The 13,312-nt window shown below is 43.5% G+C and overlaps 1 protein-coding gene across 1 annotated transcript in view; it reads left to right on the top strand.

Annotated features, from left to right (window-relative positions):
* The first annotated feature begins 787 nt into the window (after positions 1–787).
* The window catches only part of sdk1a (sidekick cell adhesion molecule 1a), a 136,848-nt gene continuing 124,323 nt past the window's right edge, over positions 788–13,312 (top strand). Inside the window, exons 1-4 of the mRNA XM_068737439.1 lie at positions 788–835; positions 1,219–1,375; positions 3,984–4,090; positions 5,038–5,185. Of these exons, the coding sequence (XP_068593540.1) occupies positions 814–835; positions 1,219–1,375; positions 3,984–4,090; positions 5,038–5,185 (434 nt within the window). The 5' untranslated portion in view covers positions 788–813. The remainder of the gene's footprint in view (positions 836–1,218; positions 1,376–3,983; positions 4,091–5,037; positions 5,186–13,312) is intronic.

Genomic DNA, 13,312 nt, shown 5'->3' with positions numbered 1-13,312 from the left:
ATACTGGACAGTGTAGCAGTCCAATGAATGTAGAGTAAGTCATAAGACTCAATGTCTCGATATGGGACAATAACAGACGAGGTGAACCGTTGTCTGTTACAGTAAACGGTTGTGTTCTTGTGACTGTACCTTTTTGATCTCATCACATCTGAAAACATAGAATACATACATTACATACGTCATCCATCTTTGTTATTATCCACTATACATACATTCTACATATACAGCTCGCGATATACACTGGCGTTTGATGCGATTCAACTGCAACACACGGCAGATGCTCTGTGCCCGGCAGAAGAAGTAAGTAACAGCGTGTCGTTCCAGAGAGTAAATGTGATAGAACTGCTGCTTTTCTGGACCGTTGAAGCGCATCAATGCGGCAAAATAGGACTCGCCGACACGGTGATGCATGTCGCCGTTATCTGGGCTTCCGTGGAAAACAATAGGCGCGAGTGATTTTGACATGCATCACACGGCATACGTGTGTTTCCCTCATCGCTAGGTCACGCGAAAAGTAATGTCACAATCTGTGATTTTTGGTCTAACACCAAACTACCCTTAGCAACACCTTTTGACAGTCCGTTGTAATTACTGCAGTTCTAAACGTCACAATCTATGTTTAATATCAAATCCATCAATGAAGGAGCACTCAGAACGTATTGCAGCAAATAGGATCCTTGGTCTTTGTTCGACAGCGGTAGATTTTCTGACACTTCACGGGAGAGCTGTGCAGAGGAACCATTAAAGTGTTTTTTTTGTAGGTTTTATGACTGCAGGAAAAGTGGCGGAGGAACGCTTTGACAGATCTCACTAATGGAGTGGACTTTCTCCAGAGGTAAATCCTGTTAGATGAGTCTCGGGCAGATTTTGGCCCACTCTCTCGCTGTGACTAATTATAGTATAAATGAGGGAGTTGCAAAGGTGAAAAGGCCAGAGTCTTGGCTGCAGGAGCAGGGAACGAAGAAGACGTTGGTGTGAGTGAAAACAGTAGATTAGAGCCAACATTATTGCCAGTCTGGACACATTATATTTAAATGTTTTTGTTCAACCCCGGTCTGTGAGGAAAGGACAGAACATGAATGGAAACCTATTTATTTTTGTTTTTCTGTGGCGGATGAATTCAGATGCAATCGGCTTCAATGTCCAAGCGTGACCGACTCGACCGTTTTCATGCAACAAAAATAACACATCTTCCTTTTCTGTGTCTCGGTTCGTCAGAGGTCGCTCCCTACCTGCGAGGGGGTGGACTGAGGCAGCAGGTGGTGTTGGAGGGAAACAGGCTGGTGCTGACCTGCCTGGCTGGAGGCAGCTGGCCTCTCCAGTACCGCTGGAATCTCAACAACAGCAACGTCACCGACTGGACGCCGCAGTACAGGTCAGTTACCTGCCAACCGGCTGGTTATGTGTGTCTGTCAGCCCGTTCGTCTGTCCGGCGTTCTTTCTTTTGTTTCCGTTTTTTTAAACATCCTTCCTTTCTGACCATCTCCTGCGTGTTCCGTCATGGAATAAAACAGCGCACGAGCAGTGGCCCCGAGTGATGGAGTGTGTTTAGAGAAGGTCAGAACATTTAGACAGTGAAGCCAAAGTGAGATTAATAATTACATTAGCTTCATAAATATGTATATGGTCTGGGGGAAGAAGCGGAGAACCAATCAATACGTCTGAGCTTCTTCCTCTGCATTTCTCTCCGCACCGCTCTTCTTCTTCTTCTTCTTCTTCTTCTTCTTCTTCTTCTTCTCCCCCTCTTCCCTTTCCGCTCTCTCTGTCTGTCCCTATGTGTGTTGTTGGGTAAGAGCTCAGCAATACCTCTCAGCAAAACTGCAGCTGTGAAACAAAATTGTTTTTCACATCATTCAGAAATAGAGGGGATCTTGGGAGTGCATACACACTGAGGCAGGGAGAGGTTGAGCCAGCATTTTGTAGGCAGTTGCTGTTCAAGCCAGGAGGCGTTGTGTAGCTCTGGACCGCTCTCAGCGATCTGGCTAGTTTAGTGTGTGTGTGTGTGTGTGTGTGTAGGTATGTGTGTGTGTGTGTGACCATCGGAAAGACCTGATTTTAGCACATCCACATTACTTACATTTTTCTTTAATGTAGGCAGGCGGAGCGAGTCGAAGGGTTGGCGGTTTCGATCCCCAGCTCCTCCTGTCCATGCTCAGGTGTTCTTGAGCAAGACACTGAACCCCAACTGCTCCCGACGGTTAGACTGGTGGGCCTGGCGGGGTTCAGGAGCTCGCTGCCGTTGGTGTGTCAATGTGTGTGTGTGTGGGGTATTGTTAGACAAATTGTAAAGAAATCTGTCTAAAAGCTCTGTAAAAATGCATTCCTTTCCATCGGTAGAAGAAGAAGCTTTTACAGAATCACACACTTTGTCCCTTTTCAACACCTTCTCTATTCGTCTGATATATTTTATTTTCAATTACCTCTTATGCTTATGTTTAATGTACTGGACAGTGAATAATTCAGATGAGCAGTGCTGTAAGTGAAAATGATTTACATTTATGGGAACTCCAGTTAGGTTTCCTTCTCCAGAGTCAGTCTGCTAGTTGCCTGGCACTTTTTTTTTTTACACATGGTGAGTTGCAGTAAAACAATTTGTAGGCAAGTTAGACGTACAGACTTCACTCTTGACAAGGCGACTGTATCGTCTTCAGAAGTGTAACAACAGATTTACTGACTTTTTCCACAAAGTCTTCTTTTGTCCAGCCAACCCTGAAATAGACAATGATATCCACATTTGTTTCTAACATGAATCCAGAATAGGTTTAATGTAAATGATGTGGTCCTCTGCATCCACATTCACATCACCTGGTGGGGAAACACATCCAGTCACTGAAGCTACAGGGAGGGTTTGGTCAATTTGAGCTGAAGCTGTCTAATTGAAAAACCTGATTGTAATTGTTCTTATCTTGAGCCACACCGGGAGACTTTGACTTTACTGAGAAATGAGGTTATTGATTGGGACCCGTAAACATTGAAGTTTGTGTTTTTCGGGAGGAATATGAAGGAAAAGTAGTTGGGCGTTTCAGGAAATACAGTGACAGCCCCTCCTTTAACGCCTGTTAAAGAACGTAATGGAACACGGACAGAAAGATTAGATGCGGTGTCCAATATCAAAATCTGTTTCAGGATGAGAGCTGCTGTGTAATGTGCCATTCCTGATTCAGATGGACCTGCCTGTGTGAGTCTTTGATGCACACATGTGTGTGTGTGTGTGTGTGTGTGTTGGCACGAAGCATACACTAACAGCCTGGGAGTTAAATACTTGGCTGTCCTGGTATTCATAATGAGCCCCAAAGCGATGTCCAGTTTTACTGTGTCTACCCGGTTTTCATGTAATATATGTGTGTGTGTGTGTGTGTGTGTGTGTGTGTGTGTGTGTGTGTGTGCGTGTGTCTGTTTGTGTTTGTGTATTTGTGTGTTTGTCCAGCATGGCACCAACCTAGATCTTTTGCCAAGCTTCCCATTAGTGAAGCACAGTCCATTAAAACCCCATTAACTACCCCTCTCAGTCAAAAAAACAAACAAAAAAAACATGCGCAGTCACAAACATTCTCATACACAACTCACACTCACGTACACACGTCTACTGTACGTACGCACCACTTTGCCTTCCCCTCTGTTATCGGGGAACGTTGACAACATTAGGCCCAATCCATTATCAGAACAAGGTCATGAAAGAGAATCACACAGGAGTGCATACATATGGACAAACAGACCTCCACCTTCTCTCCCTTCTGTCTTGTTGGTCTCCAAACTGCCCAAAATGTATTTAACTTCTTCCGTCTGCAATTAAATAAAGCACAATTAATAACAATAAAAAAAAAAAAGTCTTTTTATGAATGACCTGTTTGCGATGGCTGATTGTGTTGCTGGTAAAAATGACCCACGGCGGTTCTAGTGTTAATACTGCTGATTAACAGCTCAGGGATAAAAAACAAACACAGCCTGGTCACCATGCTGTCTCTGTGTCTGTCCATCTTTAGGTTGTCTGTCCGGTCTCTGAAGAGGACTGATGCTGGCCTGTATCAGTGCATGGTGAGGAACCGGATGGGAGCAGTGGTACACAGGAGAACAGAGGTGCAGGTGGCCTGTGAGTACACAAGTGTTTCTAATAACACCAGTACAGGAGGGTTTCTTATAATGACTAAGGATGCTGGTTTTGAAGGAATCGGATCCAGCCTCTCTCTTAAAGTCCAGCTGAAATCCCAATTAGTCATCCCCTTTTTGAAATAGTGTCAAAGTAAATTTACTTTTTTTATGTTGCAATAACTGGAAGAAAAGGAAAAACGGTATTTTCAAACGTATTAGAAATTCTCCTTTTCTCTCTAAACACCCAATTTAATTTCAGTTGGACTTCAATTATTTAACGTAATATGTGGAAAGCATCCAAAATACCGAGCGTACACTAACCCCAAACATATATCCACGTTGCATTTTTTTAAGACAGATGGCCCAGTCACTCAGCATTTAAAATCAGTTAACTTAATTGAATCGTTGCAATCGGTGGAATTGTTTCGGGGGCCAAAGCAAATGTGTGTGAACTTCCACTCACAGTTAGCGAGCTTTCTTGACAGCGCTGCCCTAGTAGGGATCAAAGAGTCAACGATGGAGGAAACTACAGTATCACAGAGGTGAATAAACAGTTTGAACTTATTGTCCTGCTAACGACCGAGCTAACTAGCATGCTAACTGACGCTGAGAGCTTCGATACATCGCTGTATTGAATGAAATAATGTGGGACTATTGAGGGGCCAGTACAGAGGAAATAAGAAGACATTCTGAGAGCTTTTGTAACTGACTGCGCCGACAGCTAGCGCGTTAGCGGTTAGCTGTCCAGCTACAGTAGTTCACCAACTACACCTGCGAGTAAAGTCACTACGTCACCAAGCTACGTTCACGTATTTTTGAAGTGCCGCTTTCTGCTGTGACCATGCTGCTTTTTCAGTGACTTGCATTGCTTTGTGTTCACATTCGTTGTGGCTAATTGTAATTTGATACGTTGATATTCGTGCCTTTCACACCTCTTTCCTCCTCCAGTTATGGGGAAGTTCGCCGCTGAGGAGCAGAGAAAGACAGTGACTCAGGGCCGAGCAGCCGTCATCAGCCAGCCTCCCCTCGCCTCTTTCCCCCGACCCCTGGTCACATGGTACAAAGATGGACACAAGATAATCCCCAACAACCAAATGTAGGTGTCTCTTCATTCTCTCTCTCTCTCTCTCTCTCTCTCTCTCTCTCTCTCTCTCTCTCTCCCTCTCTCTCTCCCTCTCTCTCTCTCTCTCTCTCTCTGTCTGTCTGTCTGACGTATGCAGACACACGGACAAAAAAAAAATTCGCTTGAGATTGAATTTAAATTTTACACTTCTCATCCCTCCGTGGTATATCAATTAGCATGCCGCAGAAGCACAAAAGCTATTTTTAATCCTCGCACACCAATTGTTATGAATAATACTCCATTTAGATAACTGACCCTATTCATTAGACATCTCTACAAAAGACCCATGACATTATCAAGAGAAGATAAAATGGATTTTTCAATGAATCAAATGGTTTTCTCTTGTCTGATCTGCAAGGTCATTAAGTAATGTTAGGTGCACTGGAGCTGTTCCTCTGTATTAATTGTACAGCAGAGGGTCCCTGGCTGTGTGGTGCGAGCTGTATTTCACACTCGTTTGTTTAATGCTGTTGTCTGGCTGCTTTTTGAAATGCCTGCAATTTGCATATTATTCCGTAGCTCCTACCGCTATCCTGTCAGTGTCGTTATTTTGAAAAATGTTCATACAGTGTATTAATGATGTAATTATTCAGACAGAGCCGGGATGTGTGTATTTGTTGTGAAAGGTTTCTCAGAGTAATGTGCTGTAGATTGAGGCAGTATCTTAAGTTATTTTGGAATATCCGTTTGAATCTGCTCGGCGCTGAAAGTAGGCGTCTGAGATACAGACCTTCAGAGGTTTCATTAGGCGGCTCTCAAAGCCCGAGATAACTAACTCCCCATTAAGAATACCAACTGCTCCCCTGTGTGTTATTGAAGGAAATTGTCAGTGGCCTTGCTGTACACTTAAATGGCCAGACAGCAACTTTTTCATTCCTTTTATGACAGTCACCACCGCAGAAGTGCTTGTGAGAAAGCTTTGTGGAGTCGGGGTACATTAGCAGTTTTTTTTTTTTTATTTATTTACTTTATCATTTTTTTGTTGTTTGGTTCACACCGAGATTGACTCGGCTTTTTAATTTGAATGGACCTGGAAAATGGCTCTCCTGTTAACTTAATGGGGCTCCATTGAGTGTGGTAATGAGGATGGATTCAAGACACTGCCCGTATATATAGTGTTTACTGTCTGGGCATCACCTCTACAGTGCCTCACCCCTTACAAATACACTACAAATAAGAGCGCTACTGCCACAACCACAGGCAGGGGTAAGAATACAAAAATGAATAAATGAATAAATATCTGTCTGACGTGTGAACAAATTGGCTCCTAGTGCTCCAAATGTTCACCTGCTCATCAATTAATATAATGGCCACTTAACCGCATCAGAGTGGTATTGACAGCCGGGTACAAAGAGCCGCCCAGGCTCTCTGCAAATCCCATCCAGATCCTTTTGTAACATTCTGGTTAGTAAGAAGTCCAAGATCGAGTCCAGCCTCGCAGAGCCGCTACGGAGGCCGGTGACTCGGACGCTCAGAAAGAACAAAGTTTTGTGAGACGTGTTGTTCGGCCATGTTGGAAGGCAAACGTGTAAAAGAGACACTCGGTGGTGTGAATAAAAGCCAGCCGTCGTAAAGGGAAGCGAGACGCTATAATCGTTTAAATATGGGAAAATGACAGTCTTTCCTGGAGTAAATATTGTTATTATTCATATATATTATAAATCATACATTATATATTATGAATCTTCTACTCATTACTTAATTGAAAGCTTACCAGAACCTGTAGATCTGTGTTCACATGAGCACAAAGAACAAACTATGCGTTCCTTCAAGATGTCCTCACATGAGTAGCTAAAACAGCAGCGCTACGGTTGGCGGTGGGGATCTGGTCTGGAAGATCCCCGATCCAGAACCAGCTGCATAAAGAAACAGAAGCCATCAACAGCACAAGCATGCAATAATAGAGCTGACGAATGTTGAGTTGAAGTCGGGGTGGCTGCAGAGATTGCAGAGTCGGCGCTGACGTAGCGGTTGCAGCAGTGGGTCGGCGGAGCAGCTACAAGGCGACGTGATTGGACAGCGAGCGATGTGGCGTCACACAGGAGCAGCCGGCCGAGAGGTTTGGCCCGATGATCGCGACATGGATGCCGCCGTGGCCTGTGTCGGAGCCAGTATGTGTTGTTAATGTGGCTACATCGGCTCCATTTCTCTTTGGCCTTTATCTTAATTGAGTTGGGGGGGGGGGAGAAACAGTTTAACATCCTGCCCAAAATTGCACAGTCTCTGCATTTTATTATCAAGATAACCCATTAAATTCATGGTTTTCCTCAGCTATTTAATGCAGACAGAGTTAGTTCCCACTGAATACCTGAATGCCTCCACTAAAGACATTTCTATGAAATACAATGTTAGGGACATTCTGGGGATACAAAAAAAAGAAGGAGGTGCTGTTTCACACAGCAGTGGTCTTACACTTAATGTAGGATATGTTTTATTTGGACCATATACTAGTTTTATGCAGAGAGACGGAGACGCGTCACTTCCATTCATTTGATATAAATCATGTTGCACCATCTCAATTAAGTCTCTGGAGTGTCCAGGGCGACCTCTCCCTTCCCGATCACAGAGACAAACAGAGAGAGATACAAAGGGCAGAATTTCAAATCGTGCGTTTCTTCACACCGCTGACCAATCGCTCACGGCCGTACTTCAGATCGCTGAATTAATAAAGAAGAATTCCACTCTGACGATCGGTGCTTTTGCTTGAACCTGGTATATTGGTTACTGCATTACAGGTTCAGTGAGAGTTACCCAAACACAAGCTGGTCTTTCATGATAATAGCTCATTCTTTAGAGTCTGCAGGTTCTGACGGTTTGAAATGTTTTAATTCAAATTTGCAAATATATATAAACCTTAAGTTTGATAAGTAAACTTAATGTTCGTCGTGGAAGCATGTGAGAAATAAAAGAATTCAAGGTAGCAGTGTGTGATTAGTTGATACACAAATGGTGAGTGATGAGTGAAGTATTTATTAAATTTGAATGTATTTATTTTCCACATTTCATTTGATTCATACTTAAAAAGGAAAACAGAGTGTGAACTTCTCTGAGTACCACTTAAACCAACCAGTAACATTTTTCTTGTAGTTTGATTTTTGCAGTTATTTTAAGTGTTTAACGTCCTTTTAGTTATACTAGACTCTTTGGGACGAATAAACACACATGTTAATGAGTAGATAATTAATAATTGCTTAATTAATCTTAAACAAAAAGTACTAATTGCAAACTACTGTTTACGACATGTTTTTAAGTCACACCAGCTACATGACAAAATGAAGTCAACTTAGAAATAATGGATATAGTGGATTTGATTCCCTGTCAAATGATTCTTCGTAATGTTAATACAGGACTCAGAAGTAAACAGCTGACAGAGACTAGAAGAGGATCTGTGTGGTCCTGTCAGGGGGCTCACGGCGGTCCTGTGATGTGGACACTGCGTTTGGGCCAAGAGGACCTGACTGCAACTTTGAAGCGGTTTAGGATTCAAGTCTTTTCACACCAGCACCTGTATCCATGGCAACAAGATAAAAAACGACAACTGGTTCTGCCACTTGCAGAGTCTGCTTATTATGGTAATATATGTTGTGATATAGAAATCATTTGAATGATATTGTTAGATAGATAAAAAAAAAAAATGTTTTATCCAGAAACATTTCATCCCCGTGATTTTATTAATTTTTTGATTTTGTTTCTGCCCTTCAAAGAAAGAACTCATTTTCAAGTATTAATATAATCTAGATAACAACTTTTTTATTTTTGCTTTGTGAGAGGAAACATTCTGATTTGCTTGCGCCCCGCATACGCGCCGTGATTCATGCATAACACTTCCTTTGAACCCTCATAGAAAAGACTAATTTGCACCTTTCTTCACAGCTTCCCTCTTGTCTCTACAAGACATGTCTCTCTCTCTCTCTCTCTCTCTCTCTCTCTCTCTCTCTCTCTCTCTCTCTCCTCCTCTCACCTCGCCGCTCCATCTCTCACTCCTGCTTTTCTGCCTCTAAATTATTCTTTATATGGCTTTGTTCCCTGCGTCGGCTCTCCCTCTCTCACTCTCTGTCTCTTTTACGGTCATTATCATGCTACAGGATATACTGTTACAGAAGCCATAAACTTCTGTTCCTGAATAAACTGCTTAACTGCTGTGCTGCACCCACAGCCACACACACACACACACACACACACACACACACACACACACACACACACCAACACACGCGCACAATCTGTCTCTGCAGACCAATCTCAGTTGCGTCTACCTGGCTCTAACGTCTGTGTGTGCGCCCATGCGTGTCAACTGAATATTTGCACGGTTGTGCCTGTGTAACAGTGTGTGTAAAGCCGCGTGTGGAGCCGCCGGCGTACGCGTTAGTGTTTGTGAGCGAGGTTACGCTGGCTGATCCTGCGGTCCGGTGAGACAGGGCCAGATGGTGCCTGGCGGTTGGCTGTCTTCGTGGTGACCGAGCTGATGATGTTGTTTATGAAGTTTATTGATCCGATATGCATCGCTCCCAGAGTCCCAAGCCCCATTTCGCTGTCTGTCTCTCTGCCTCTCCCACCGCTCTCAATTTACGTCTGTGTGTCTGCCCCTAACCCCTCTCTGCATATCTAACACACACACACACACACACACACACACACACACACACACACACACACCTCGCTCCCTCTGTGTGTTCCCTCTACTCATCACGTCCACACACACACACACACACACACACACACATCCTGTTTGTGTATGACATTACCCAAACTCCCCAGCCCTCAAAATACTGGCCAGCAAAGAGCGTACAAGCTGTCACTTCCCACACACTCTGCTCCAATCTAATAGAGCTCACACTCCCTGCCCCCTTCTATCTCCTTGCTGCACTGCCATCACTCTAATTTGCCCCCCCCCCCCTCCCTTGCCATCCTTCCTCCAATTTCCACATGAGCTCTAGACTTCACACGTAATTGAGTGTGTTTTCTTCTTTCATGTTGCCGTCCAGCAGCAGTCAAAACAACTTGGGGACAGCGCCGGCCGCTGATATATATTGTAGCTGCGACCTGCAGCCCGGGTCGAGAAGGGCGCGCTGCTGTTTTTTAATTAGCTCTGAGGCCTGTGGCAGACGGACGTGAAGTGATTCTCGTAGCCGGCGGCTTTTAAGCGGACGGCGCGGAGGAGGAGAATTAGAACTCTTCTTTCTTCTTCTGTTGGTAAGCCCTGATTGATCAAATAAAGGCAGTGATCTATGCAGAACCATGGCAGGGCCGACGGAGCATATTTCACTTTCTCGTTGCTGGGGAGTGGAGTGATGTCACAGGTGGTCAATGTCAGGACTGGGCCTTCTGGGAAATATTTCTCCTCACAGACCTGGCCTAAGCAGCCATATGCTGTGGAGGTGTGTGTGTGTGTGTGTGTGTGTGTGTGTGTGTGTCTTCACATTCATTCATTTTAATTTGTCAAACACCACTTAAACAGAGGGAGCAATTCATTATTTTTCCGCTTTCCATCTCTCACACTCACACACACACACACACACACACACACACACACACACACACACACACACACACACACACACACACACACACACAGCAGAGGTCTGAACAGAAGGAACTTTCTCGCTGTCTGAACTTTGCGAGCAGATGTTTTGTGTGTTTGTGTCTGCGAGCGTGTGCACATATGCATGTGTGTGTTTGTGTGTGTGTGTGTGTGTGTGTGTGTGTGTGTGTGTGTGTTTTCGACAGACAGCAAGCTCAAGAGAGAAAGAGCATCATTTGGAGGCAGACTCAAAGGATGTGTAGGCTTAAATCCCACCACATGTTGAAAAAATACAAGCGGCCATTTGAAAGATCTTCCACCACGACGGCACCGCTGCGGTTCATAATGACTCCGTTTCTCACGGCAGCTAAAGGGGAGGATCAAAGTGACTGAGACAGAGGTAGAAGAAGAAATGGGGGGAAAAAAGTGACAGGAAATGAATATGGAGTAAAGAGTTTAATCCATTGTGTCTGCGACTTAATCTCTGGAGTCACCGGGAGCTTAGATACTGTATGTGACTTTCTTCTCAATGATATGTTTTAGTTACTTTTGGGATCGCAAAAACATCCCAGACTAGTCGGATTTTAAGACATATGGCTGCACTAAGAAGAGCCAAGTTTTCTCTACTTACTCATGTATTGTACTCTACACACCCCCCCTATTTATATGTCTTTGTTAAAGATTCCACTTAAATTGCATAAACAAGCTCACATACCGATTCCTCTTCTGACGTTGACGTTATGGAACGTTTAGAAACTTGGCCATTCATAGCCCTGTTTACACAATTCAAATCAAACTTTCTCCAAACATTTAGAAGAGTCACTGCTGCCATAGCACGCAGTATGTTAGTAGCATGTTGTCAGTGGTCTTGCTGTAGTTAAATATTGTAATATTTCCTACATTAGCGAGCCAAACCGCCTCACTCCTGCAAGGCAATCCACTTGATAAATAGAGCAGACTTATTAGTCTGGCTCGCTTGCCAAAAAAAAAAAAAGCCCATAAATGTCTTCATTAGCTGTGTCTGCCCGTATTTGAAGCCTGTGCATTAATGCAGTGTATTAGCTAAACAACTTTCTAGAAAATATTAGATTCATAGAAGGTTTTTTTTTTTTGTGTCCTTTTGAGACTCGTGCTGCTGTCTCTCAGCCCAGGTCTGTTAATTGATTTTAAAATGGCAAAAAAAAAAAAAAAATAAACTACCTGACCAAGAAGTTGTGTTAAAGTGAATTGCCTCTTTGTCACTAATGGCAGTGAATGGCGTTGGCTAAAAGGTACACCACTATGATTAGCATTTAGCATTTCACAGTAGATTAGAAGAAAATAAAAGACGGGACACAAAGCAACAGGAATCCATTTTTTGAATCCCATCCAAACTGATATTTTCCAATTTACCTCTCCTTCCCTTTCGCCTTTTGCTCCCCTATTTTTTTTTTTTTCCTTCCCTCATTCCATCCTTTTCCATAATTGAATTGCTTCTTTGGTCGCCTAATGTGGCGGCAAATAACAGAATGGAAATTCTCTACAGTAAACTCTTCCATTTCCACTTCAGTATCTCACCTCTCTGCCAACAGAAATGGCGTTGCTCTGTCTCTCTCTTGTTTGCTTCTTGTTCTCTCCCTGTCTCTCTCTCTCTCTCTCTCTCTCTCTCTCTCTCTCACTGTGTCCTTCCTTCTTTGTCAGCCAGTATTAGTGCTTGTTGATCCCAGTTCAAAGGGAAAATGGTAATCTTGGTATTCCTCTGCTTTTGACCTTTTAAGGTCTTTAAAGGGGAAGTGATGAATACGTCTTAAATGTTTCCGATCGTGGCGAAGCCGTGGAAGTTGATCTGTCTCGGTGTTGTTTTCTACGCCGGTGAATTTTTTAGTTGTTAAGCCATGTGCTCTTTAAAGTAATGACTTACTCCTGGAACTAATTGGCAGCAAAGAATCTGAATTTTTAACACTTAAGTTAGAGACACTTGTGCCAAGGAATTGACCATTTAAAGCAAAGTGGTTATAGATTTGGCAGACACATAAATCTACGTTGAAATAGTCTAAGCAGCAGGGATTTGTAATGCTCGGACAACTTATCCCCACCTGATAAATACACGTACATAAATATGCATTATGTTACAGAACACCTTAAAAAGGAGGAGGAGCTTGGGTTGCATCGGCATTAAGGTATCAGCTGACTAACGGTGGGGAGTGTCAGGTCATAACGGCTGCGCTGTACATTTGTATGATCAGCGTTCAACGTTACCAGTCAAGCGGTAGCCAAACAGCCGCTGAATGAGCCAGTGATTGTGAAGCATGAATGAAGCAGCTGATGACAATCAGCTAATGCAGGCGGCGCTCTGCCTGAACTCATGCTGCACCGCGTTCCTTTAGCTTTAAGTGAGGTCATGTTCAGCACTACAAAAACTCACTCTTTCATTGACTTCAATGGAGCCACTTTGAAGCGGAGGGCTCTCTACCTAAAAAGTCTCTCTCACTCACTATGTAGGGAGTTTAAATAGAGGACTATGTAGAGGTGAGCTGCACCTATAATCATATTGATTTTGGTCCGGTACTGACTCAATTATGAGATCAGGTCTCATTGAC

Source organism: Cebidichthys violaceus, unplaced genomic scaffold (genome assembly GCF_023349555.1).
Source record: "Cebidichthys violaceus isolate CVI_PGR_0920_01 unplaced genomic scaffold, fCebVio1.0.p SCAF_79, whole genome shotgun sequence".
NCBI lineage: Eukaryota > Metazoa > Chordata > Actinopteri > Perciformes > Stichaeidae > Cebidichthys > Cebidichthys violaceus.
This window is presented reverse-complemented; position numbering and strand designations above follow the sequence as displayed.